The sequence below is a fragment of the Eulemur rufifrons genome, chromosome 15, assembly GCF_041146395.1.
Source record: "Eulemur rufifrons isolate Redbay chromosome 15, OSU_ERuf_1, whole genome shotgun sequence".
NCBI lineage: Eukaryota > Metazoa > Chordata > Mammalia > Primates > Lemuridae > Eulemur > Eulemur rufifrons.
The window spans coordinates 68,953,834-68,978,977 of NC_090997.1; the positions used below are offsets into that span (position 1 = coordinate 68,953,834).

The 25,144-nt window shown below is 33.4% G+C and overlaps 1 protein-coding gene across 1 annotated transcript in view; it reads left to right on the forward strand.

The window, feature by feature from the left end:
- RFX6 (regulatory factor X6) overlaps window positions 1–25,144 on the forward strand; it is a 50,699-nt gene that overhangs the window by 20,087 nt on the left and 5,468 nt on the right. Inside the window, exons 7-16 of the mRNA XM_069488499.1 lie at window positions 10,095–10,202; window positions 14,330–14,407; window positions 14,524–14,637; window positions 16,312–16,361; window positions 18,498–18,657; window positions 19,553–19,697; window positions 20,980–21,089; window positions 22,050–22,167; window positions 23,625–23,747; window positions 24,406–24,612. Of these exons, the coding sequence (XP_069344600.1) occupies window positions 10,095–10,202; window positions 14,330–14,407; window positions 14,524–14,637; window positions 16,312–16,361; window positions 18,498–18,657; window positions 19,553–19,697; window positions 20,980–21,089; window positions 22,050–22,167; window positions 23,625–23,747; window positions 24,406–24,612 (1,213 nt within the window). The remainder of the gene's footprint in view (window positions 1–10,094; window positions 10,203–14,329; window positions 14,408–14,523; window positions 14,638–16,311; window positions 16,362–18,497; window positions 18,658–19,552; window positions 19,698–20,979; window positions 21,090–22,049; window positions 22,168–23,624; window positions 23,748–24,405; window positions 24,613–25,144) is intronic.

The following is a 25,144-nucleotide window of genomic DNA, read 5'->3' on the forward strand; positions in this document are numbered from 1 at the left end:
AAGAGTAGAGACTGCAGACATAAAAGTGGGGAAAGTTGAGAGCACAAGGTAACGGACGAGCTGGGAAGGAAGAGCTTCAGAATGAAGGAATTGGCCCTGGAAGAAGGAGCTCTTCTTTCATTAAAACTGGAAAGAGGAAAGGGTCCATTCAGATGTGAGTAGATTTGTAAATTATGTGGTAGGGAGTTGAGGTAGCTTCTGTGTGGTGGTTTGGGATATCTCTCAGAGGTAACAGTCTGGGTTATTTGCTGTGAGTGAAAATCATGGAGGGAAAGTAGGAATTTGAAGAGCTTAAAGAAATCTCTAATTATTCTCAATCAGGATTCCCAGAGAGCTTGCAGCCCTAATGCCCTAAGGCACCCATTGTAGGGAAGGAATGAACTGTTTTATGCATGTGGAATGGTGCTAGCTAAGTGCCACCCTTGAAAGAATTGAGAAAATGGTTGTTCAAATTGTTTTCTGTAGGACTTAATTTTCTCACACTCTATTGAGAGAGATGGGAACAGTCTTTGTGGAAGACAGGAAAGGTAGAAAATTGTAAAATTTAAATGGTGGGAGCCAGCAGACATGCAAAATATTCAGGAGCAGTCCTAAAAAAAGAAGCATACTAACTGTTTGGAAAAAATACAAGTATAAAAGAAAATTTTAAATGAAAAGACAAGCCATGGGCCTGGATAGGTATGCTAAATATTATAAATATGCCAATTCTTCCTAAATTAAATTAGATATTTTATATTCTAATAAAAATTTGAATGGGTAATTTATTTTTGGAAATGATCAAAATAGTTACAAGTTAAATCTGCAGGAAGGAATAGTTGAGAAATGTAAACAAGAGTCAAAGGGAACTTGTCTGGCAGATATCAGAATACTGTGACACTATGATCCTGCCTCAGCTGCAGATGGGACAAATCTGCAGCAAAGATTAGGTACCTGAAAAAGGCTCTGGTTTATATAAGGATTTGGTGTATGATCAAGGACACATTACAACCAATGAAGAAAGAAACTATTTTTCAATAAGTTGTCTTAAGTTTTTTCCAGAGGAAGGTGGAGTACCAATGAAAGAATAAAATTCTTCAGGCATAATGTTAAAAAATGTACTATTTTGAAAAAAAAATTCTATACCTCATATCCTATATGAATTTCATATAAACTGTTAAATATAAAAAGAATACTTAGGAGTAAATATATATACCTTCCTTGTTTCTGGATGGTGTAATTCACTTTCTAAGCATGAAAACAATTCAAGAAATTTCAAAGGATAAGAAATACACAGACTTTAGAAACTTCATATCAAAAACATCACATACAAAATTTGAAGTCAAAGGAAAAACTGGGGAAAATATCTTCAGTAAATATCACAATGAAATAATATATATACTACCTGAAGAAATCCTAAGATTCATAAGAAAAATATGAAGACCATAATAAAGAATAAAAAATATGAATAGATGATTCACTTAAAGAAGGTTTGATGAAATAAAAATTAAAATAACATTTTACATTATATTAATAAAGTTACCAGATATTAAGAAATTCTGAAGCTGGTGAAGGTATGATGAGATAAGCTCTTTCATATTCTGCTGGTGAAGGCAGAATGAACTTTCTGGAAAACAGCTTGTAGATTTGTATCAAGACTCTCTTGCTAATTCTACTTCTGTATAAATCTCACATAAAAAATAGAAAATGTGAACAAAACATCATGCACAAAATTGTTATTGACTATAGTGAAAAACTATATATAACCTAAATGACTAAAAATAAATAAATTGTTATATAACTTATAGTACATTTATAGGACTGAATATTATTTCAATTATTAAAAGGCTCTTTTAATGAGATGGAGAAATGTTAATTATGAAAAAATTGTACACAAAGGCAAATATGTACATATACGGCCTCAAATATGTAAAACAAAACTGGATATTTATAAGTCATAATGAGATTGCTCCTGACTTACGATGGTTTGACTTAATGATTTTTCAACTTTATGATTGTACAAAAGTGATACACATTCAGTAGAAACCAAACTTCGAGTACCCATGCAATCATTCTGTTTTTTACTTTCAGTACAGTATTCAATAAATTACATGAGATATTCAACACTTTATTATATGTGTATTAAATGCACTTTTGACTTAGAATATTTTCAACCTACAATGAGTTTATTGGACATAACCCCATCATAAGTCAAGGAGCATCTGTATAAATGACAGAGGATTAATATCTATGACTATGTTGTGCAATATGGTAGCCACTAGTCACATATGGCTATTAATTAAATAAAATAAATAATAATTATTCATTATTAATAATAAATATCAAAATAATAAGATAACAAATAATAAAACAATATATTAACAATTTATCAGTCAACTAACTACATTTCAAACGCTTAAAAACCATATGTGGCTAGTGGCTACCATATTAAACAGTAAAGATATAGAACATTTGCATCATTACAGAAAGCTTAATTGAACAGCACTGTTCTATAATATGTAAAGAATTCAACTCAATAATGAAAAGACAACCCAAAGTAAGTATAGCAAAGTATATGAACAGGCAAATTCATACAAGGTAAAAAAAATAAAAAGAATGACAATAAATAATACTGCTGTTCTTGGTGCCCATTCTGACTTACCAGAGTCCAAACATAATCAGTACATATTTTGAATATCATCTCTGCTGATAAAAGAGTGTTCAATCTAAGTACTAATCAGGGAAATGCAAATAAAACCTTCATGAGTAATTATTTCACAATTACTAGATGAACAACAATTAAAAAGTCTAAAGATATTTTGTTGGCAGGAATGTGGAACAGAGGAACTCTCATAAACAGTAGAAGGGACAGTACCTAATAAAGTTGAAGATGCACACATTTTATGACTGCATTCCTAGAGAAACCTTCACACTGCACAAGGAGGCATGTATGCTGATGTTCATCGCAGTGTCTTTTATAATTGCAGAACACTGGAAGATAATCTAAAATGTTCATTATGATGTAATGGGAAAATAAATTTGTATATATTTTTACAATAAAATACTATAGTGCTTTGGAAATGAGTGAACTATAGTTATTAGAATCAAATTAGAGTCATCTCAAACACAAAGTTGAGTGGAAAAAGCACATTGAATTTAGGATGCATACTGTATAGCACCAGTTTTAAAGCAACGATATATGTTATTTAAGAATATTTACAAGGCAAATTTTTACAAGTTTGAACAGGAATAATCAAAACCAAATCTAGAACATTTATTTTTTCTTGCAGAGAGAAAGGAAATGAGATTAGGCAGGGTTACAAAGGCTGCTTTAATATTTGAAATGTGTCATGTCTTAATCAAGATGGTAAGTACATGGGTGTTTCTTATTTTTTCTCTATACTTTTTAAAAAGTTTTTTAAAGTTTTTAAAAGTTTTACATAGTTCAAAATATAAAAGCAAAAAAAAGCCAGCAACAACAAAAGCAAAACAAAGTAACAGTGAGAGGTTGGCAAGAGCCATTACCACTTGGTGGTAATAATTTGATTGTTTTAAATTCTTTATTCATAAATGTAGTGGTTTAGATTTCAGAAATGTCTTAAAGATTGTCTCAGAATCCGTTAATTCCCAGGAATAAAACAAACGAACCAAACCTACTTCTAATACTTTGCCCTGATCAAAGAAAGCTTTTTTTTTCCTGTGAATCTTCTAGTGTGGGCTGAATTTTGTTTTAAGTAGCTAGAGTGATGAAGTTACCATTATTTCATAGGGAATGGGGCCCTTGATTTGAAATGACCAGGAAGTTTCCTTGATAGCCAGAGTTTTCTTCTTAACATCAGCCATTCATGGCCAGCTGAACAACTTTGTGCTGAGATAAATATCAAATCCTACCTTTTTGGTATATGCTTTTCAAATATTTGTAGACTGTTATCATACTCTCCTTTGTCATCACTTAGCCAAGCTGTGCAGCTTAACTCCTTTAATCTTTCTTCATAAATCAGACCCTCACCTACTAATCATATTTGTTTCTTTTCTGTAGGGTCCTTCTTGCTTTCTTTTAGAAATAAGATTCTTAACAGTTCACCCAAGGGTACCAAAGTCATCAGTTAAGAAAGAAAAAAGCAAAAAAAAAACCCAGACTTCTGTAGATGGCCTATGATCTGGCACCTCTCCTCTTTTAGTACAATTGTAATAGCAAACATTAGTGGAATTGACATATTTTATTTTTTTTGGCGGATGATCGGCCCCTCCTTTCTTTTTGTGTTACACATTCTGACAACCTATTATTACTTGATATATGCCACTTATACCATATTTGTACACAATTGTTAACATATTCAAATAAATTTAATTTTTAAAATTTTTCCTTTGGGTTCTTTTGCCTCTTGTTGATGTTCCACACATATTGCTAGCTTCTATTACACAAAATTATTATTTATCAACATGAGAGTTTTTAAAAAGCATTAAAATAAAAGATATGGACTTTGTTCCTTAATATGTGTTACCTTAGCATGCTAACATTTTTGATTGGAAAAATGTATTATTTGCAACACCGCCACCACACACACACACAAGCACATACATCCCTACCTTGTAGCCTAAAAGAAAGAAGCCTTCTGTGTACCCACCTCAATCACTTTCTCCTTCTGACTTATCAAAAGTTACCACTCTCCATAATTTGATATTATGCATTCATTTTTTCCCTAAAGTTTATCACTTATTATATATGCCTAAACAATGTATGATTTATTATTCACCCAGTTTTATCCTACATAGAAATGGATTTTTTATGACCTTCTGATTTTATTCAGCATTAGGTTTTGTGATTCCACATATATATGCTAATATATGAAGTTCTAGTTTCTTTATTTGTACTGCTGTATAGTATTCCACTGTATGAAGATATCACAATGCATTTATTCATTACATTGTTGATGCATTTTTTTCTTGAAAAACAATATGGACATGAGCATTCTCCAGATACACATCTATAAGAGTGAAATTCCAGGTCCTATATGCTCAGGTTTAACTTTACTAGATAAGGTCAAGTTATTTTCCAAAGTGGTTGTGTCAACTTATGTCTCTCCAGCTATATATGAACATTCCATTTACAGCACATTCTTATGCTTGGTATTGAATGACGTTTTGGTTTTTGCCAATCCTGTGGGTATAAAATACTTTAGAAGAACAGTTTTTCTGGAAATAGAATTCTTGTTTGATAATTTATTTCTTTTAGTACTTTGAATATATCAGCCACATTACTTTTTGGCCTCCAAAGTTTCTGATGAAAAAATCTGCTGATAATATTGTGGAGAAACACTTTTATGATTAAAATTAAGACATCTCCAGATAAATAGAAGCTGAGTGAGTTAGTTACCACTAGAGCTCCCTTGCAAGAAATGGTAGAGGAAATACTGCAAGTTGAAATGAAAGGACAGTAGACAGTACCTTGAAGCCATATGAAAACATAAAAATCTCAGTAAAATTAAAGACATGGGCAATTATAATAAAAGCCAATGTTATTGTAACAACAGTTGTAACTTTAATTTCTCTTTTGCACATGATTTGAGAGAATCACTTGTATGTATCAGTCACTTCTCTCTTTCAAGATTCTTTGTTTGTCTTCATCTTTTCACGGTTTGATTATGATGTCTTGCTGCAAGTCTCTTTTGAGTTCCCTATGTTGGAGTTTTGTTGAGTTTCCTGGATGTTTATATTTATTTCTTTCATCAAACTTGGGAAGTTTTCAGCTATTCTTTCTTCAAATATTCTCTCTGCTTCTTTCTCTCTTTCTCTTCTCCTTCTGATACTCTCACAATGCCTTGGTCTGCTTGATGATGTCTGACAGAACCCTTAGGCTCTGTTCAATTTTTTTCAATCATTTTCCTTTCTGTTCCTCAGATTCAACAAAGTCAATTGTTCTTTCTTCAAGTTCACTGATTCTTTCTTCTGCCTGCTTAAATCTGGCATTGAATACCTCTAGGGAATTTTTCATTTAAGTTATTGTATTTTTTACTCTAGATTTTTTTAGGTTTTCTATCTCTATATTGACAGTTTCATTTAGTTCATTTATCATTTTCTTGGCTGTCACCATGTCTTTTAGTTCTTTGAGCATACTTCAGCAGTTGTTTTAAAACCTCTGTCTAGTAAGTCCAACATCTGGTCTTTTCCATGACAGTTTCTGTTGATCCTTTGAATGGGTCATACTTTCTTATTTTTTCGTATGCTTTGTGATTTTTGTTGTTATTGTAAACTGAACATTTGAATATAACAACATGCTCTAAGTCTGGAAATCAAATTCTGTCTCTGCCCCAGGATTTGCTGTTTTTTGTTTTTGTTTTATTCTGTTTTTGATTGTTGTAGACTGTCTCTATAGTGAGGATCAGCCTGAGATGTAAATTTACAGTCTTTTTAGGTCTTTTCTGAGTCTGTGCCTTTCCCTGAGTATGTGTGGGGACTTTCTAATTTCCCCCTTAAATGAAGTTGCTTTTGAATGCTCTAGACTTTAATGTCTGACTCCCAGAGAGTGAAGGGAAAGGAGAATGAGGGGAAGAGTGAGGGATCTTTAAATCCCATAGAAATTATTTCAGATGGAGGAGGAGGGACTTGCAATTGTGTGTCCACATGGGGATATGGGTCTTGTTTCCAGAAGCAGTGGCTGCTTGCCTCTGTGTCTATACCTTCATGATCAGAAGCAGCAATCAGAAATCACAGTGTGGATCCTCAATATCTGAAGGACAGGGTCTTTATTGCTCACCCTGGCTCCCATTAGCTATGTATAAGCTGCTACTGCATCTCATGCACTACCTGCCATGGGCTGGGGGTGGGAGATGGTAGCTTCTACTGAGCTAAAAGATGAAATTGACCAAAATGAACTGTAGTTTACCATCCAAGACCTTGGAAATGGCAAGCCTTTAGTAGGCTCCAGAATTCCAAGATAGTTCCATAAAACATATTCTACTAGTGCAATTGTTGTCTAGGTGGGGAGAGTGGTTCCTGGTGCTTCTTACTCCACCATCTTCCCAGAATAGTCCTCCTCCTCTAATTGATTTTTGAATGTGATATGAGATAGGCAACCATTTTTATCTTTGCTAATGTGCAATGCCAATTTTGTCATGTATGCATGGGCCATTTCTAACCTATACATTCCATTCCAGTGATCTTTTAGCCTATACCTATGCCAATATCACCCTTTTCTTTAGTGCTAGGATAACATGTATGAGCCACTGCATCCAGCTGTTTTATTTATTAAAACTTTATAATATATCTTCATATGTGGTAGTGCAAATCCTTCTGCCAGGTTCTACTTTATCAGAAATGTTGTATCTGTTATTGATCTTTTGTATTTCCACATATATTTTAGAATCAGCTTGTTAAACTACTCAGAAAACCCTGATGTTATTTTGATTGGAACTACATTGAAGAAGAAAACAAATTTGTGTCGAACTCACATTTCTCAACACTGAATCTTCTTACATAACTTCTTTAGTGCCTTTTGATAAAGTTTAATCATTTTGATATAAATGTTTTATACTTCTTTTATTAGGCTTATTCTTAGGCATCTTCTAATATTTGTTATTTCATACAGTATCTTTTTGTTGCATGTTCTTAATGTTTGTTCCTTGAATTTAGAAATTGAATTGATCCTATATTCAGTATATTTGCTAAAAAATTTTATTGTTAATCATAACAATTTTTCTGTGGTTCATCTTAGTTTTTAAGTGTAATCAATCATATCAATTACAAATAATGCTAGTGTTGTTTCTTCTTTTTCAGTACCTAATTTTTTGTTTATTATTGCTCTTCCTATACACTCTAGTACAGTATTGAATAAAAGAAGTGAGAGCAGGCAACTTTATCTTGTTTATGATTTTCAAGACAATTTTTATAGTATTTTACCCTTGAGTAAGATATTTTTGTGGGTTCTTTATATTCTTTGTGTAATGATTAAGTAAGGTTTATTCTATTTCTATGGAGGAGAGAGGGGGAGAGAGAGAGAGAGACAATAGTGAATGAGAGTTGCATTTTAAACAGATGCTTTATTCTGCATCAATGAGATGATTAATATATGATATTCTCCTTTTTTTCTGTTAATTCAGTGAATTTAAACCTCACCTGACTATGACCATTCTTATACACTGCTGGATTCGGTTTGCTAATATTTTGGTTGATACTGTTGCAAACTTGGAGATAAAACAAGACTGACCTATAATTTTTCTTTCTTTTTCTGTCCTTGTCAAATTTGGAATGTGAGTTTTGAAGTGAATTGGGAAGTGGTCCTTCTTTTCTATTGTTTGACAAATTTCTCTTAAGCTTGCAAATTATATGTTTCCTGAATGCTTTATAAAACTTACCTGCTAAATCTTTTGGGCCTATCTTTTTTGCTTCATCAAAAGATTTTTGATTACTACTTATATTTCCAACACTATATATTGTCTTTTCTTTTTGGTTTATATTTCTCTGTTTCTCTTTTTCCATCTCACCAAATTACATCTTGGGATAAATAAAGATGATTTTTCATCCAAGAATATAAGAAAAGTGTAAGCTTTTGTAAAATTAGAATTTAGGTTTATTTTTGTTATGTTTATTCATCAAATGTTAGTTTCATATTTCGCCATACATTTTCCTTCCTTTAAATATTAAATCCTTTATTTTGTTGCATTTTATATTTTTTCTTATGTAATATTTCTTTCTTGTTATTTAGATTGTCTTTTAAATTATTTTTTATTATTTCAGAATGTTACAGGTGTACAAATGATTTGGTTAGATGAATTGCTTTTGTACCATGTCCATCCCTCAGATAGCGTGCATTGTACACATTAGGTGTGATTTTACCTAACCCTCCTCCCCCTTCCCTCCTGCTTGATTTCCAATGAATGTTATTTCCCTTTGTGCACATGAATGTTGAATTTTTAAAAAAATTATTCAATCAGAATAATACTTTACTATGTTTGCAAATAGAGGCAAGATAGGCTAAACATTTTTTAAAAGCATTTCTATGTTTTTGATATAAAATTTGTTTAAGAGCTTATATCAAATTAGTCAATAAGCAACCCATTCTAAAGTATCTGGTGTTTAAGGACTCAAAAGAACTCCCAGCTCCTTTCTGCTCTACAAGGTATATAAAGTCTGGGAGTGATAAGACAAGGTAGGAACCCAATCTATCTATGTCAGTAATAAAGCTTTTGTCTAGTAAACATTTTCAATATGACAGAGATAAAGAAACATAAAAAGTCTAGAAATAAATGTGGAGGAACTCTGGGGAAAATGACATTTTGTCCTTCCCAGAGATATTTTACTTTCTTTACCATATTCACAATTTCATTTTTCCCCAAACTTTTGATTACCATTCAGTTTGTTAAAATTTTGTTTGTGGAGCAGGAACAATCAATTATAGCCTGGGAGACTGATTTGCTGAGGATTTGGTTCTGTCATGAGTATGTATTTATTTTTTCCGTGTGGTTTTCTTGTACGTATGTGAGCACTACTGCATCATAAGTTATTTGGCACTTTTTCTAATTTTCTGAAAACTTCTAAAGGTGTGATTTCCCCAAAGATGTGAAAGAACAACACATATCTGAACTCAGGGTGGGGAAAGGTTGATGTGGGAAAATCCAGGGTACTAGTTTGGGAATCAGAAGACTTAGACTCCAGTGAAAATTCTGACAGTAATTATCTCTGAGACTAAATAAATTAACTTCTCATCATCTCATTTACTTAATCTGTAAAAGAGGAGGTTGAATTTGGCAATTCCTGATCCTCTTATAGTTAAAATAATTTCAATAATTCCAGATGTAGATCTTCCAAAACTTACACCATTAACTAATGTGAAATTAAATTTCTAAAAAGTTGTAAAAACTGACAAATATTCAAAACCAACATCTAAAGTGATAGGAAAAACATCATGACTATGAAACTATTTAAGGTTTGAAAACATTTTGGCTGACGTGTAGTTTATTCAGTTATATAATCTAAACAGTGTATTCAAATATTCTAATTTATCATAATTCGCAGGGTGAAGAACAGTGAAATTTTATGGGTTTCTATTTTATTAGGATTGTGTTTTGGAGGTATGTAGTTGATAATGACTTATTTATTTTCATTTTTCTAAATTATAGGGTGGCTTCACTCGTAAATATTCGCTTAGCTCAAAGACTGGAACACTTCTTCCAGAATTCCCCAGTGCTCAACACCTAGTGTACCAAGGATGCATTTCTAAGGACAAGGTATCAATTAAAGATACTTCTCTATTGATTTTGTGATAGGTTGTTTCCATATCTCAATTTTCTGGGAATCTCATGGCACTGCAGGAAGCAGTCAGAAGTCAGCATAATCAAACATAATTGACTGATTTATAAGAGAGACAAATGCTTACTAACATTGATTAAACACTTTCCAATTAATTATTTACCATCTCCATGATAGCATGTAATCAGAAGGTGATAAAATAAACCTTAAAAGACTAAAGATTATTTTTTATTTAAAACTCTGTTGAGAAAGAAAGCACTAGAATGTGTCTATCATGTGCAGTTTCTTCAATTAAAAGTTTTATGTTTTCAATTAGCTTAATTTTATTTCAGTAAATAGTTATCAAGCATTTTTCTAGTACAGAATATGCTCATAGCACTGAGGGGGGAAATAACTAGATGAATACAAGGACTACATTAGATGATCACAAAGTTTCCTTTCAATTCTCAAATTCTATGCTCACTTATATTTGCAATTTTTTAAAGTTAACAAAGAAATATTTTAATTGGATTCAGCTTATAAATAATCCTCAATATGACTTTTCAATGCCTATGTAATAAAATTTGAGGCTAAATTCTCCTTTATTTCTGTACTTCTAGAGTCACTTGCTGGGGATTTATTGGCTATTGTATAGCAGGAGCCATTATTAAATCAAAACTTAATGATTTCTATGTTTTCCTTTCAACTAAAGTTTATTTTTTTCATTAGCATTGGAAGAACACACCTTTCACAGTATATTGAGTCAGTTTATACTTCTGAAGCAAAGAGAGGAATATGATTAACTAATGTCCAGCTGTATTACTTTAGTAATGGGCTTTTTGTAGAAACAGGAAATAAAAATAACACATTGATTCAAAAAAAGGTTATTGGTAGATAAGTAGAGATGCACAGTAACTTACAGGGTTAATTTTTATGACAGTCATACTCTGCCAGTTAAGAATAGGCAGAGTATTGCAGATAATTCTCAGATGCCAAATCCAAGGGAGTTTCCTGAAATATGTCCACTTCCTACTGTTCTCCTTTCTCACCGCATTTCTCAAAATTACCACATTTTTTTAACCTTGTAGATATAATGTGTGATATTATGACTTCATATTTTGGAAATAGCCAGTAAATGTTAACATGTGGCAGTTTGTGGGGAAGCCTGTGGAAATCGATGGGATCTCAGTTCTCTGGGGAAGGGTAATATGGGGTAGCTTTTGTGGAGATGATTGCTTACATACAAACTTATCATGGAGATGTTTACTGTGTGAATATACCTGGCAAGAGGGAGAGGGAGAGGGACAGGGAGGTTGAGCAACAAAGGAAAAAAGAGAGGTGAGGATCAGACTCCAATAGTTTATTTCAGTTTCTTTGCTGGCCTCCAAGGAATTTCTTACGTGCCAACTTGAAAGACTGGTCTGTAGATCATTTCTCATTCAGGTATCAAGGTGCTCATATAACCCTTGGTTTCTAAGTTCATTCCCAGTGGACTTCGTCATGAGCACCAAGGACTGACACTCTTCTTTGTCCCTTGAGGACAGCTTAGCCCTTTCACCTTTATAGCTAGTGGCCAAGTTCCCTAGGTAACTTGTCAGTTCCTAGAAAGAGGGGGTGGGGCTGAAGCCAAGCACCTGTTTCTTTAAGGCAGAAAGAATGGAGACTGCCCAATGAGAAGCAGACCCCAGTGAGAGATGTTGGCTGAAGCTGGGGGTCTGCTTCCTGACTCATCATACTGTCACTCAAGGCAGTTGCCACCCCCACCACATGCTGACATCCTCTAATGGAGCTAAGCCTTGTCTCTGCTCCTGCTCCCTCTAACATGATGGCTAGTCTCAGAAAACTGAGTAAAATTAGGTTTGTAAAGAATGCAAAGTACACTACAATTAAAATTTATTAGCCTAAGACTATGTAAGTATTAAATAAACAAATGAAGTACTAATAGTAAGATTAAAAAATGTTGATTTGCGTATAAAACAACAAATTTTGACACAAATAAATAGAAATAATTGTGAAAATAAAATCTTATTTGTCCTTTAGTAGGTTTCAGAGCTCAAAGGGTTAATTAAATTTTTTTCATTGAGACATAATAGATGTACATACTTCAGGGATACATGTGATAATTTAATATAATCATATAATCTGTAAAGATCAAACCAATGTAATTGGGATATCCATCACCTTAAATATTTGTCTTTTCTTTATACTAGAAACATTTGAATTATTCCCTTCTAGCTCTTTTGAATATACAATAGATTATTGTAAACTATAGTCCCCGTACTATCAAATACTAAGTTTTACTTCTTCCATCAAACTGTATATTTGTAATATTAATCAACCCCTCACCCCTCCCCCTCCCAGCTTCTGGTAACCAATCTACTCTCTACATTCATGAGATCCACTTTTTTGTCTCCCATGTATGAGTGATAACATGTGATATTTGTCTTTCTGTGCTTGGCTTATTTTACTTTACCTCCAGTTCCACCCATGTTGCTGCAAATGACAGGATTTCCTTCTTTTTATGACTGGAAAATCTTCCATTGTGTATATATACCACATTTTCTTTATCCATTCATCCACTATGGGTACTTAGGTTGATTCCATAATTTTGGCTATTGTGAATAGCACTGCAATAAACATGGGAGTGTAGATACCTCCTTGATACATTGTTTTCCTTTCTTTTGTATATATAAACAAAGGGTTAATTTTTGACAATAATTATGACTTCCCTTCCGTCTTTCAAGTAGTTTTCATTCTCATTTCAAAAGTATGACTTACAATCCATCTAAAAACATAATAGCATTGCCTAAAGTAGAGATCAAGTCTCATTTGCATTAACGATGTCCTATCCTGCTAGAGGTGTCCTGTAGTCAGCATGCCTCCAAGGAAATAGATGGCAATCTGCATGTTTTCATTGTTCAGCTGTAAGCAGGACCACAAAGATGGGTGCTCTCACCGGGCTTCAGGAATAAAGGGTGGAATGCAAAGGGTTAGGATAGAACACCTGCATCACCACCACCCTTAGTGTCATTGGGATCAAAATAGCTGACAATTTTTTAACATGTACTACACTTTATGTTTGTTTACTGCACAAACAACCTATATAGTTACTGTCATTACCATGTAAATTTTATGGAAGAGGAAATTAAAGCATATAAATATTAAATAGCTTACCCAATGTCACATATCTTTACTAAGTGGCAGATCAAAGCTGGTATTCAAATCCAAGTAATCTAGGGGAAAGCTCATACCTTTAATCTAAGCTGAGCTCCTTTTCACATAGAGCAAACAACCAGCAACACGTAGGGACATTTCTAGCACATAAAATAAAGGTTTTAGTTTGAATATTAAGTTGCTGGAATACTATCTAGTTCAAATCCATTGAAATTTTTAAAATATATTTAAAACTTTTTAAACTATGCAATACAAATATCCTTATTAACTTGGAAATAGAGACTCTTCGTAATAGACACTCAATGTTTGAGTATTTTTTGGTAAATGCATCATTTGGTATTATTACTAATTCCAGATAATACTTAGTAAGGTCTTATTGTGTGCCAGATTCTGTTCCATGTATAGCACATCTTATTTTATTTGATTTTCTTAACACCATATGGGTACTATATTATTACTACCTACTTAAAGATAAAAGCTTGGAGCTCAGAGACGAAGCAACTTGTAGGTCACACCTGCTAAGTAGTGCAGTGGAGCTGGGCACTCAGGTTCAGCCGACTTCAGAACCAAAACTCGAAACTACTACGCCACACTGCTCCAAGCATCCACTTAATAAAACTGTGTAAAGAGTTGATGTATTTTATCATTTTATGTTTATTCCCCCCAGTCAAAGGTAATTTTCTTATTAGGCAGAAAATTAGGATGTTCTTTTGACCCACGACTCCCTGCACAATTACCTTTTTCTTTGTTCTTATCATACTGCACTGCAATTGTCAATTGACTTTTGTTTCTCTCTTCACAAGGCAGTAATCTCCTTGAAATAAGGATTTATTTTTGAGCCTTCAGCATTGAATATACTGTCTCGTACATAATGGGAGCTTTGAAAATGTGTGTTGAATGAATGAACAAATAAAAAGGCTGCTTTGGTTAAGCTTTTTCTTCCTTGAAATAGGTTGATACTCTCATAATGATGTACAAAACTCACTGCCAATGTATCCTGGACAATGCAATTAATGGAAACTTTGAAGAGGTAAGGGTGACACAGAACGCTTTGTTGACCATATGATATATACTTTCATGTCCTGTTCTTAATGAGTTCATGTTAAGGGAAAATCTTAACGTACATACTCTTTGCTCTGCAATTAGATCCAGCATTTCTTATTACACTTTTGGCAAGGAATGCCTGATCATCTTCTTCCCCTGCTTGAAAACCCTGTTATCATTGACATTTTCTGTGTTTGTGACTCAATTCTTTATAAGGTAAGCTCTTTGGGATATATTAAACATGAACCATTTGTTTCTTTACATGGCATTCTATCTAAATTCTTGCAATATATTTTCAATAAATTTGTTATTTCTGGCTAGAGATACACTATCAATTTTTTTCTGATGAGAAAATAATTTAATAGGCATGTTTAATAGTGTACGTATTTTAATTGAAGTTTACATTAAGTAAAAAAAACTCAATTTCTGTTTGCAGCTAAGAATGACTGTATACATGACATACTTATTAATATGTGAAAACATAGTTAATTTTTATTAACTCTTCAACATATTTCCAGATTAAAATAATATAATGTTTTTTCCCATAAAAATAATAACTTTTAAATCTTGAAAGCTTCTATCTTTAATGTATTAACATCTAATTCTATTCTCAAACAAAATAAAAGTCCTCAAGTATCTACAGAGGGATCACGAAGACATCCTGTATAAAGACAAGCTGGCATCCTTCTAGCCAAACATTTAATGGGAAAGGGAAAGAGAAAGAGGCTAATCTCTGACACAGTCTCTTCCCTGGTTGCTACAAGGTCCAAGCTAAGAGATAAAACTATATTGTAAGCTGAGTACTTTAAAGTGAGTCTGCCTGCATTTACCTGCTAAATTGTCATAGATAAAATTAAAAGCTTTCCTTTTAAAAAATAATCTGAGTTGGCAAGAAAACCCAAGCTGGAGCCTGTTAAGTGTTTGTGAAATAAAAGCCTTCTAAGTTAGTTGCGACTGTCAGGTTCTTGACTTCTCAGAAAGTGACGCAAAAGCTAGGTGGACTCAGTCCAGAAGTAACTTTGCAGACCAAGAATTGATAGGTTGGCTTGAGGCAGAATGAGGGAGCCCATATTCTCATTCTGTGTTCAGTTCTTCCTCATCACAGGATAAGAAACCAGGGTTTAGTGCAGTATACTCTCTGCCTTTAGTTCCAGATAAAGTTGAAGAAGGGCAGAGGAAAGCAAGGATTATCTTATTTTTTTTTCTGGGTTGAATAAGAATGTCATTATTTAGAGAGAAAGGGTTTAATTTGCATTGATTGTCTGTAATGCTTAACACTGGAGGAAGCAACCAAAAGCAGAAATGGTGGTGGTTCCAAGAGTGAGTATAAGAAAAGATCTGGGTCTCATGCATACACGTTTACAACCACTAAAGCACTGCTCTTTGGACTGTCACTCAGCTCCTCCAAGAAATACCCTTAAAACATACTTTCCCCCACCAAATGATTTTTTTTAGTCCAACACAGAAATCTTGACTTTATGTAACCTTAAACAAACCTGTTTTCTCCTCCTTATGGTGGAACCAGGGAGGCACAGTGAGCACTGTAAGTAGAGCACTGTAAAATGAGCTTCTGCAAGATCTTCATCCCACCTCTGGAGAGTGGTCAGGTTTTAGTTATAAAACAGTACATGATTACCGTGGCCAGTCCTTTGGTAATTAACATACTGGGCAAATACAACACTGTCTCTTGTTTTACTATCTCACACACACACACACACACACACACACAACTCATACATACATTTATTTTAGAGATAAAATTATAACTTTCATGAAGGAGTTAACATGTTATCTCTAGGAAGCTAGGAAGAAAAAATAGTTGACAAATAATGTCTTTCTATAGAAACACTCAGTTGAGACTTATATTAACTCTCTTTTGCTGTGATTAAGGTTCTTACAGATGTACTCATTCCTGCAACAATGCAAGAAATGCCTGAAAGGTATGTTCAATTAATAAAACATTATCATTTCTTAGTATGGGGTTTCACCTCATACATAATATTAAAAGAAAACATTAGGCAGTAATTTATTCATTTATCAAGATTATTTTCTTTCTCTGTCCCTTTGTATCAGCTAGAAGAGAGCCTCAATCCTTATATTTGGACCTCAGTGAACAAAATGGGTGAAACAATTCTGAAATCCCTTTAATCTGAGGATTGCCAAAGTGAAAAATAAATATTTAAGTGCTTCTGGCCTTCAAGATACTGAGAAAGTTCTTCAGTGGAAACTAGTTGGAAGATGATAAATGAGGATAATTGATGAAAAATAAGCATAGTGATAAATAATATAGGGGAAATATTATGTTTAATTATTAACGTTGGTCTTAATTACAAAATCAGAAAGTGGCATAATGAAATTATTACCTTCTTTTGACAAAGGAATAAACTTTCAAATAGTGTATTGAAATGGTACCTGAAGATTTTTCACAAAGACTTTTTTGATGCGAGAACAATAGAAACTTGAAACAAAAGGCCAAATTTTTCTTTGAAAACAGAGTCTAATGAAATAATAAAATTTATTTCAATATTTTGCGGGCACAAATTCATATAGGGCTGGACAGAGTTGGTGGTCAATAAGTAGATGTAGATAAAATAAAACAAATTTTATTTTTTATTTACCTTTTCTTCTAGATTGTTTTATTTATTTGTATAATAGTTGTTATTGGCCTGGTCAATTGTGTCTTTTAATTATCAATTGTAGTTTTTAAGCATCTAATCTATACTCTAAATCAGATATACCTAACACTTCCATGTCGTAGCAAAATGGCTGTACTTAGTAGCAGGCATCCAGTCACATGACAATTAGTAGTGATAATAGCTAACCTTTACTAAACACAGCATAGGCTTTGAGACTTTATGTAACTTATTCCATTTAATTCCTACATCAAGCCTGAAGGGGATTGCTTATTGATTTATCTCTTAACTATATGAGCAATTCATGGTCACCATAGATAATGAAAAACATACATGAGTGCATTTAAAAAAATCACTCATAATCTCACCATATGCTTAATGTCTTAGATTATATCTCACAGACTTTTTTCTAGGACTATTTGTAAATATACACATTTAAAGAATGGAACTATAGCATACATATTATAGAAGTATACTGTAAACATCTCTCCATATCAATAAATATAGGTCAACATTATCTTTTTAAATAGTTGCATAAATTTCCAGCTTCTGGAGAATATTGTACTTCATTTAACCAATTCGTTATCATTGAACAATTATATTTTTTTAAATATAGCCTGTCAGACTATTCCAAAGTAGCTTTTATGATTCCAAATTCACAAATTAGGAACCTGGGAGCAGAAAGAAGTTAATTTATTTTCCCAGAGGCAGCGAATTAGTAAGAAGCAGAGCTTAGATTTTAATCAAAGTCTGTTTAACTCTAAACTCTGCTTACTCTGTTTCCTGTACCATGTCACTGTTCCCAACATGTGTATCATCCCAAACATATTTAGATTTGTTTTGTTAAAATAATATATCTAGATTTTGATTGATTTTCAAATTTTTGTATGTTCTTGCAATATATACACAACCAACATTTGCAGTTTTCCATGTTGGGTCGTATAATTAGGGTGCTTTTGATAATTCATCTCACAAATGGATTATAAGACTATGCTATTAGAAACTAGTATTAAATACATGAAATGATGTTATGATCTCAATATGATGATGTCTCTCAAGAAGTCAAGATACGTGAAATCAGGTGCACTCTTACATTTTCCTAGAAATTTTTTATAGAAAATTATTGATTTATGAGTTAATAATAAAGATATTATTTATTGAGTACTCCTTGTGGGCCAGGCTTTAACCTGGGTGCTTTCCATGAATTATTTTATATAATCCTCACAATAATCCTATGACACAGATACTATTATTCTTCCCATTTAACATATGAGGAAACTGGAGCTTAAGCAGATTGAGTATTTTGACCAAGGTGATAAATGACAGACCTAGGCCGAGTCTGTCTGCTCTTGGAATTCTAGAATAATAGTGTACTTCCATTAAAATACACTTATTTAGTGCATCTGTAACAATGCAGCCTCTGACACATAGCTTTCTTTCTAGCTTACTAGCAGACATAAGAAATTTTGCTAAAAATTGGGAACAGTGGGTTGTTTCCTCATTGGAAAACTTGCCAGAAGCCCTAACAGATAAGAAGATCCCCATTGTGCGAAGATTTGTATCATCCCTGAAACGACAAACATCTTTCTTACATCTTGCTCAGGTAAGTTGGTAAGCTGACAGTATTTGTCACTAAATTTAAGGAAAGATTTGAAGGACTTCCACTAAATAGACAACAATTAAATGAAATATGAGATCCTAAAGTGAATGCTAGAACAAAAAAAGGACATTAATGTGAAAACTGGTGAAATTTGAATTATGTTTGTAGTTCAGTTAATAGTATTGTACCAATGTTAATTTTCTGACTTGGGTCATATGCAATGGTTATGTAATAGGGTAAGACACTGGATGGAGAGTACTTGGAAATACTCTGCACTATCTTTGCAACTTTTCTGTGATTTAAAATTATTTCAAAATAAAAAGTAAAAAAAATCTTCTGAATGTAATCAAAATGTAAAACAGTCATTTGTCATGTGAATCCGATTCGGACAAATTAAGGTTTTGGGAAATGAGCCTTTGTGATATTTGATGTTGTGAAACTCACAAACCCAACACATTTTAAACTTCCTAATAATTATGGCTCTTTTATATAGGGAAGAACAAAAGTAATTCATAAATTAGGAATACCATATTTGTATATTGTTACTATGTACTTCCCCTTCCCACAAATGATTGGTTCCCTTATGAGCGTTTCTTGTCCCCTAAATGTTAAAAGACTAGCATGGGATAGTTCCAGATAGGAAATATAACATTTTTAAATCCTTATTTTATGACCACGGACAAAAAAAATTCATTTTCATTTGCTAAGTCCAAAAATAATTTTCAAGTCTTTGACAGAGATGATTATGGGTCTCAGCTATGGCTTTTAGTTTTAAAATAAGGAAAAAGTTATTAATGATCCTTTCCCTCAAGGAACTATTTTTTCTCAAAGCTAAAACTTTCCTCTAGATGGACTATAAATGATGTAGCATAGTGTCTTTTTCACTTTCTTTGTGCAGATTGCCAGACCAGCTCTCTTTGATCAGCATGTCGTGAATTCCATGGTATCTGACATTGAAAGAGTTGACTTGAATAGTATTGGATCTCAGGCCCTTCTTACCATTTCAGGCAGCTCAGACACTGAATCTGATATCTACACTGAACGTAAGTCCATTCTCTTTGTTTGAAACGAGGTTTCCCAACCTCAGCACTACTGACATCTTGAGCTGGGTAACTGCTTGTTGTGGGGGGCTGTCCTGGGCATTGTAGGGTGTTTTGCAGCACCTCCCCCAAGTTGAGACAACCAAAAATGTCTCCAGACTTTGCCAAATGTCCCTTGGGCTGCAAAATCACATCTGGTTGAAAACCATGGTTTATGAAAACATTTTTATTAAAAAATATTTGTCCTCTATTCAAAAACAGTTGTACTTACTCATTGTGAAAAACCTGGAAAATATAGATGATATTGAGAAAAATAAAAGTAATCTATAATCTCATTGCCTAGAAATAAACAAAATGGTTTTATGCTTTATGAGTTTTCTTCCAGTTTTACATGACACACATACACGTTTACATGTGTTTTACACTTTTGTCATATACTGTATGATACATATCAAAATGATATTTCAACACAATACTGCTTTTCAAAGGAGACTCTCTACTCACATTTAGAGCATCTGACAGAACTTGCCAAGCCAATATGTGTGACTAGACAGCTAGGCTTGGTTTCTGAGGAATAATGAAATGGCCCACTATTTTTCCCTCCCTTTCTCTCCAAAAAGACAAAAAACACAGCCTCCTATATAGCACAAATGATGGACTGCTCTCTGGAGTCCAACCTCAACCCTACATTTTATTTCCTAACATAAAATTTTTTTACCCTTGAGATTCAGTAAATGTCAAACTCTTTAATAAAATTATAGTTCTAAACTTCCCCTCTAAATTTTATATTATGGAAGGTTATTCATGTATGTCACTAAATTCTGCAGTGCTGAATTTAATTTTTGCCAAAGAAAAGGATATTTCAAAAAGCAAAAAAATCAACAAGCTTAGTTTTGTTCATTCATTAGCTTTCAAACTAATCTGTTCCATTTAATGAAAGCGCTGGATTCAAAATGAATATCCAGCTATATTAACAACTTACTCTTCCCTAATACATGCATACATATATAATATATAAACCTGTATTTCAGTACATACCTATATATACTTCAGATTAAAATTTTGAAGAGTACTAAGAATATTTTGTTACTGTTCTCAAGATATGAAATGAATTCCTTTCACACATTTAACTTAATCTGCCTGATTAAATTAACTTGATCTACCTTCCCTTTTATGCTCAAATTATTGATGATTCCTAGTTTTAGGTTTTCTTTTGTGAAACCTGAGTGCGATGTTCTGCTTTCTTTTCTTTTCTTTTCTTTTTTTTTTTTTTTGAACTTGGTAGATGACTCTATCACTGTGTTCCAAGAACTGAAGGATCTCCTTAAGAAGAATGCTACCGTGGAAGCTTTTATTGAATGGTTGGATACTGTGGTAGAACAGAGAGTTATTAAGGTACTTTTTAAATGACAGATTCAGAAAATACATTTTTTGCTATGAGTAAATGCTAAACTGGCTGTAATTTCTTGACCGGTGAGGGAGGTGGCAGGCTGTGTATCTGCAGGCTTTGAAAAGCTTTGATACTCTACACATAAGGCAGCCCAAATATCAAAATTAGCAATATGTCAGATTTGAGAGCATTGGGCATGGATTCCATTGTATTTTTCCTTTCCTGACCAAGGACTAGAAGATGCTCTGCCTTCCCTATCAGTCAATAAAGTTACAGCTGAGTAACATGAATAGTGAAGGATAAACTTAGAAACTAGAAAGATTTGGCTCTTTCTAAAAAGTAAGTTTTTAGAAATTCTGACAGAAAAATATGGTTTTAAGCATTTGCATTTCCGAATTCCAAAAGCTCGGTATTTTGTGTTTTCTCTGTGGTTTCTTCAACTTTTTCAGTTAACCTTCAAGTCATCCATCATGAAACAAGGCAATAAGAACAAATATATCCATCACTAGTTGGTGTGAGCCATTCCCTATCAAGGAAACTAGTTATAGTTTGGGGACTTTTTTCTTCTGGAAGGAAAACAGATTATCATTCAGGAACCAGAGAAGTCAGAGTTAATCATTCACAGAAATATATAACCCTTCCTTCACACTTCACCTTCTGTTCTTTTTTAAAGCTCTGTGAAAGGAAAATTTAAAAATAAAAATACTTTGTAAATTATTTCATTTTGTTGTTTAATTCTATTAGGAAACAAAGCCATATAAAATAAAGACTTACCACTCTTAAAATGACAGCAATGACAGCCTAAAATTAAATCCCTGGAAGGATCGTTTTGTTTGATGAAATAAATGGCATGCCATGCCATCTGTCCATTTGTCAAATGTCTGTTTACCTCTTGATCTAACATAGGATGCATGTAGTAACAAGAGGACAGATTTTATAGTTTCATTTTGTTCCTTTATTTTTAGACCAGCAAACAAAACGGAAGATCATTAAAGAAGAGGGCTCAAGACTTTCTGCTAAAGTGGAGCTTTTTTGGTGCTCGAGTAATGCATAATCTCACCTTGAACAATGCATCCAGTTTTGGTATCCTATGTGCTTTATAAAATTCTTATTAAATGAGTTATGTCATTCATTCCCCAGTCACATCTCCTATCAAGTTTTAAACATGTTACATGGTCAATTCTCAAACTGTATCTGAATATTGAGCTAGTAGAGAATAGTAGTTATGAGACTGGCTGGGTCTTGGAGTCAGACCACACTGCTTCTCTCTTTCTGTGGGCTTTACCCAAGCCAGTCTGCTCAGTGAAGAAGGAGAATAATATTCTCTTTATACCCTTGCATAGGTGCTTTAGTGAGATGATGTATATTAAAACACATTGCATAATTCTCAGCAAATACTTAATGAATAGCAACTGTTACATTCCATTCTATCAGTGCTTGGAAAAATTTTCTTTGTTAAACAAATAAGCAATAACTAAGACATTATTTTCCAAAGGGATTAATATGGCAAATTTTTGCATCTTTTCCAGACACTCATATAGCTGCACTCCGGGAATCCCAAAGAGCACCTTAAAAGACACACCCTCATAAGTTTCTGGACTATCTTTCCTGATCTATATGACTTGTGAGACATATTGGGTCACATTAGCTTTTCCAAAAATTGAATACCTTTTTTTCCTAGGGAAAATTTCTGAGGTTCATATTTTGTAGTTAAAATACTAAACTCATGGGCAGTAATTCTGCCTTTAATAGCTACATTTCAAGAAATCTTCACATTGTGAAATAGATTATGATTAACTACATTGTTTTTATTTGATGCTTAATGGAATTAAATAAAATCAGTGAACTTGTATTGAGGGATGAACTAAATGTGTTGAGTCTATTATTTGAAATAGACTTGCTCATGTTTAAGATTTCTTAAAATATACAGCATTGAATCCTGACTTTATTATGAAAAAAGACTTTTACTGGGACATCTGTTGAATAGTTAAAAGAAGTTTAAGGTTTTCAGTACATCTTTCCCATGAAAATTATTCTTTTGATTTTTTTTTAATCAAGAAATATTTTGTTTCAGGCTAGAAAGACATTGCCTTACTTGATGCTTTTTTCAGACCATGTTTGGCTATTGTCTAATTATTTAGTACAAAGCAAACAGAAATAGAGCAGAGTAGAGCTCATTCTCCCCAGGTTAAAGCTTATCACGCTCCAATGTGTGCCCTCTTAAAGCATAAAGCATGTCTCACTTTCATCCGTATTTTCCTTTGATGTAATTAGTGGCCAAAGAGCTGGCAGGACAGTACACACAGTGAGCTGGGCAGGCAGGACACAGAAAGATTAGAGACCTGAGTTAAGCATGTTGGTCTTAGCAGGTCATTTAAAGTCCAACAAGTATTTGTTTATATCAGTTGCTCCTTGTAAAATGTTGCGAGATGGTCACAAAGATAACTCTCTTTCTCTTTCCCTCTCTCTCTCTCTCTCCTTTTTTTTTTTTTTTTTTTCATTTCACAATGTCCTCTCCCCATTCTTCATTCATAAACAAGGTTCTTTCCATTTGATTCGAATGCTTCTTGATGAATACATTCTCCTGGCCATGGAGACCCAGTTTAATAATGACAAAGAGCAGGAATTACAGAATTTATTGGACAAGTATATGAAGAATTCAGGTAATTTAAAATAGCTATCTTATTTTGCATACTTCTGTGTTTAAACCTAAGTTCAAGACGCTGTAAATACACATGTTAAGTGGGTTTATAGTAGTTTCAAAATTTTTCCCCAAATACATCACCAGTAGACACCATGTACCAACACTATTGGAGCACTGTTTTTTCTTTCATTAATTTATACATAGAGTAGTCAAGTTGCTTTACTGGGAACTCTGAAGGATACAAAATTGATGTTCTTAATTTCTGGAAATTTAGATGGAGTTGGAGAAGTGATTATAATACAAAGAATACCTAATTCAAGACAATACACATGGTATACTGCATATATAAATGGTGTAGAAATAAGTTCTACAGGAGTTTAGAGAAGGAAGAGAACACATCTACTTGGGATGGGACAACTTGTATCTTGAAGACTTCACTCCAGAGTGGATTATTTAGTGCCCCTCAGAACACATCTACACCCACAAATCCACAACTAAAAATCCGCAGCATTGCCAAGAACAAAGGTCTGCCAGCCTTGTTTCCCACAGAACACATCGCTTAGGAGTTTCCAGATTAATAACTCAATCATGAAACATTTTCAGTTTCTTTTACTTGGGTTTATCTACTAGGAATATGGGAATAATCTCAGCTTTCCCATTTAAAAAAATCTTTCCAGATGCAAGTAAAGCTGCTTTCACTGCTTCTCCAAGTTCATGTTTTCTGGCTAACCGTAATAAAGGGAGCTTGGTTTCCAGCGACACTGTGAAGAATGAAAGCCACGTGGAGACAACCTATCTTCCTCTGTCATCCAGTCAAGCTGGAGGCTTAGCTCCTGCTCTGCACCCGTTCCCTGCTGGGAATACAGACGGCATGCCGCTCGCAGGTACCTGTGACAGCCAAGAGAACCACTGGGGCTTGAACACAGCTCAGAGGAGCCTGGACCTTCGTTTGTCTTATAATTTGTAACCACCACTTGGGATTCCAAGAATAAATAAGGATTATCTTAACTGGCTTCTAATACATATTTATACTATTTTTGTGATTTTCAGCAGTTATTCAATTAATACCATTATTAACATGGGTATCACGTTTTGACACACTTGATAAGTTATATCAGGAGTATAATTGTCTTCGTGTAATGGAAGAAAAAATTAGGTTAGATGTGCATAAAATCTTTAAGATGCTTTGAAGGTCAAAAAATGGGTAGCTTATTTATTTTTGGCCTTTCAGGAGACTATTTCTCCGCCATTAGAAAGTGGATTTGGGCATTTTAGGATAACCATTAATTTTCTCTTTTGGTTGAGGTCCTCTTTGTGTTAAAATGAATGTTTAGTGGCTTGAACTAGTTATTAGGGAGTATTTTAAATCTGCTTATTGCCTTGTGTCTTTTTTGAAATCGTTTTATATACATTACT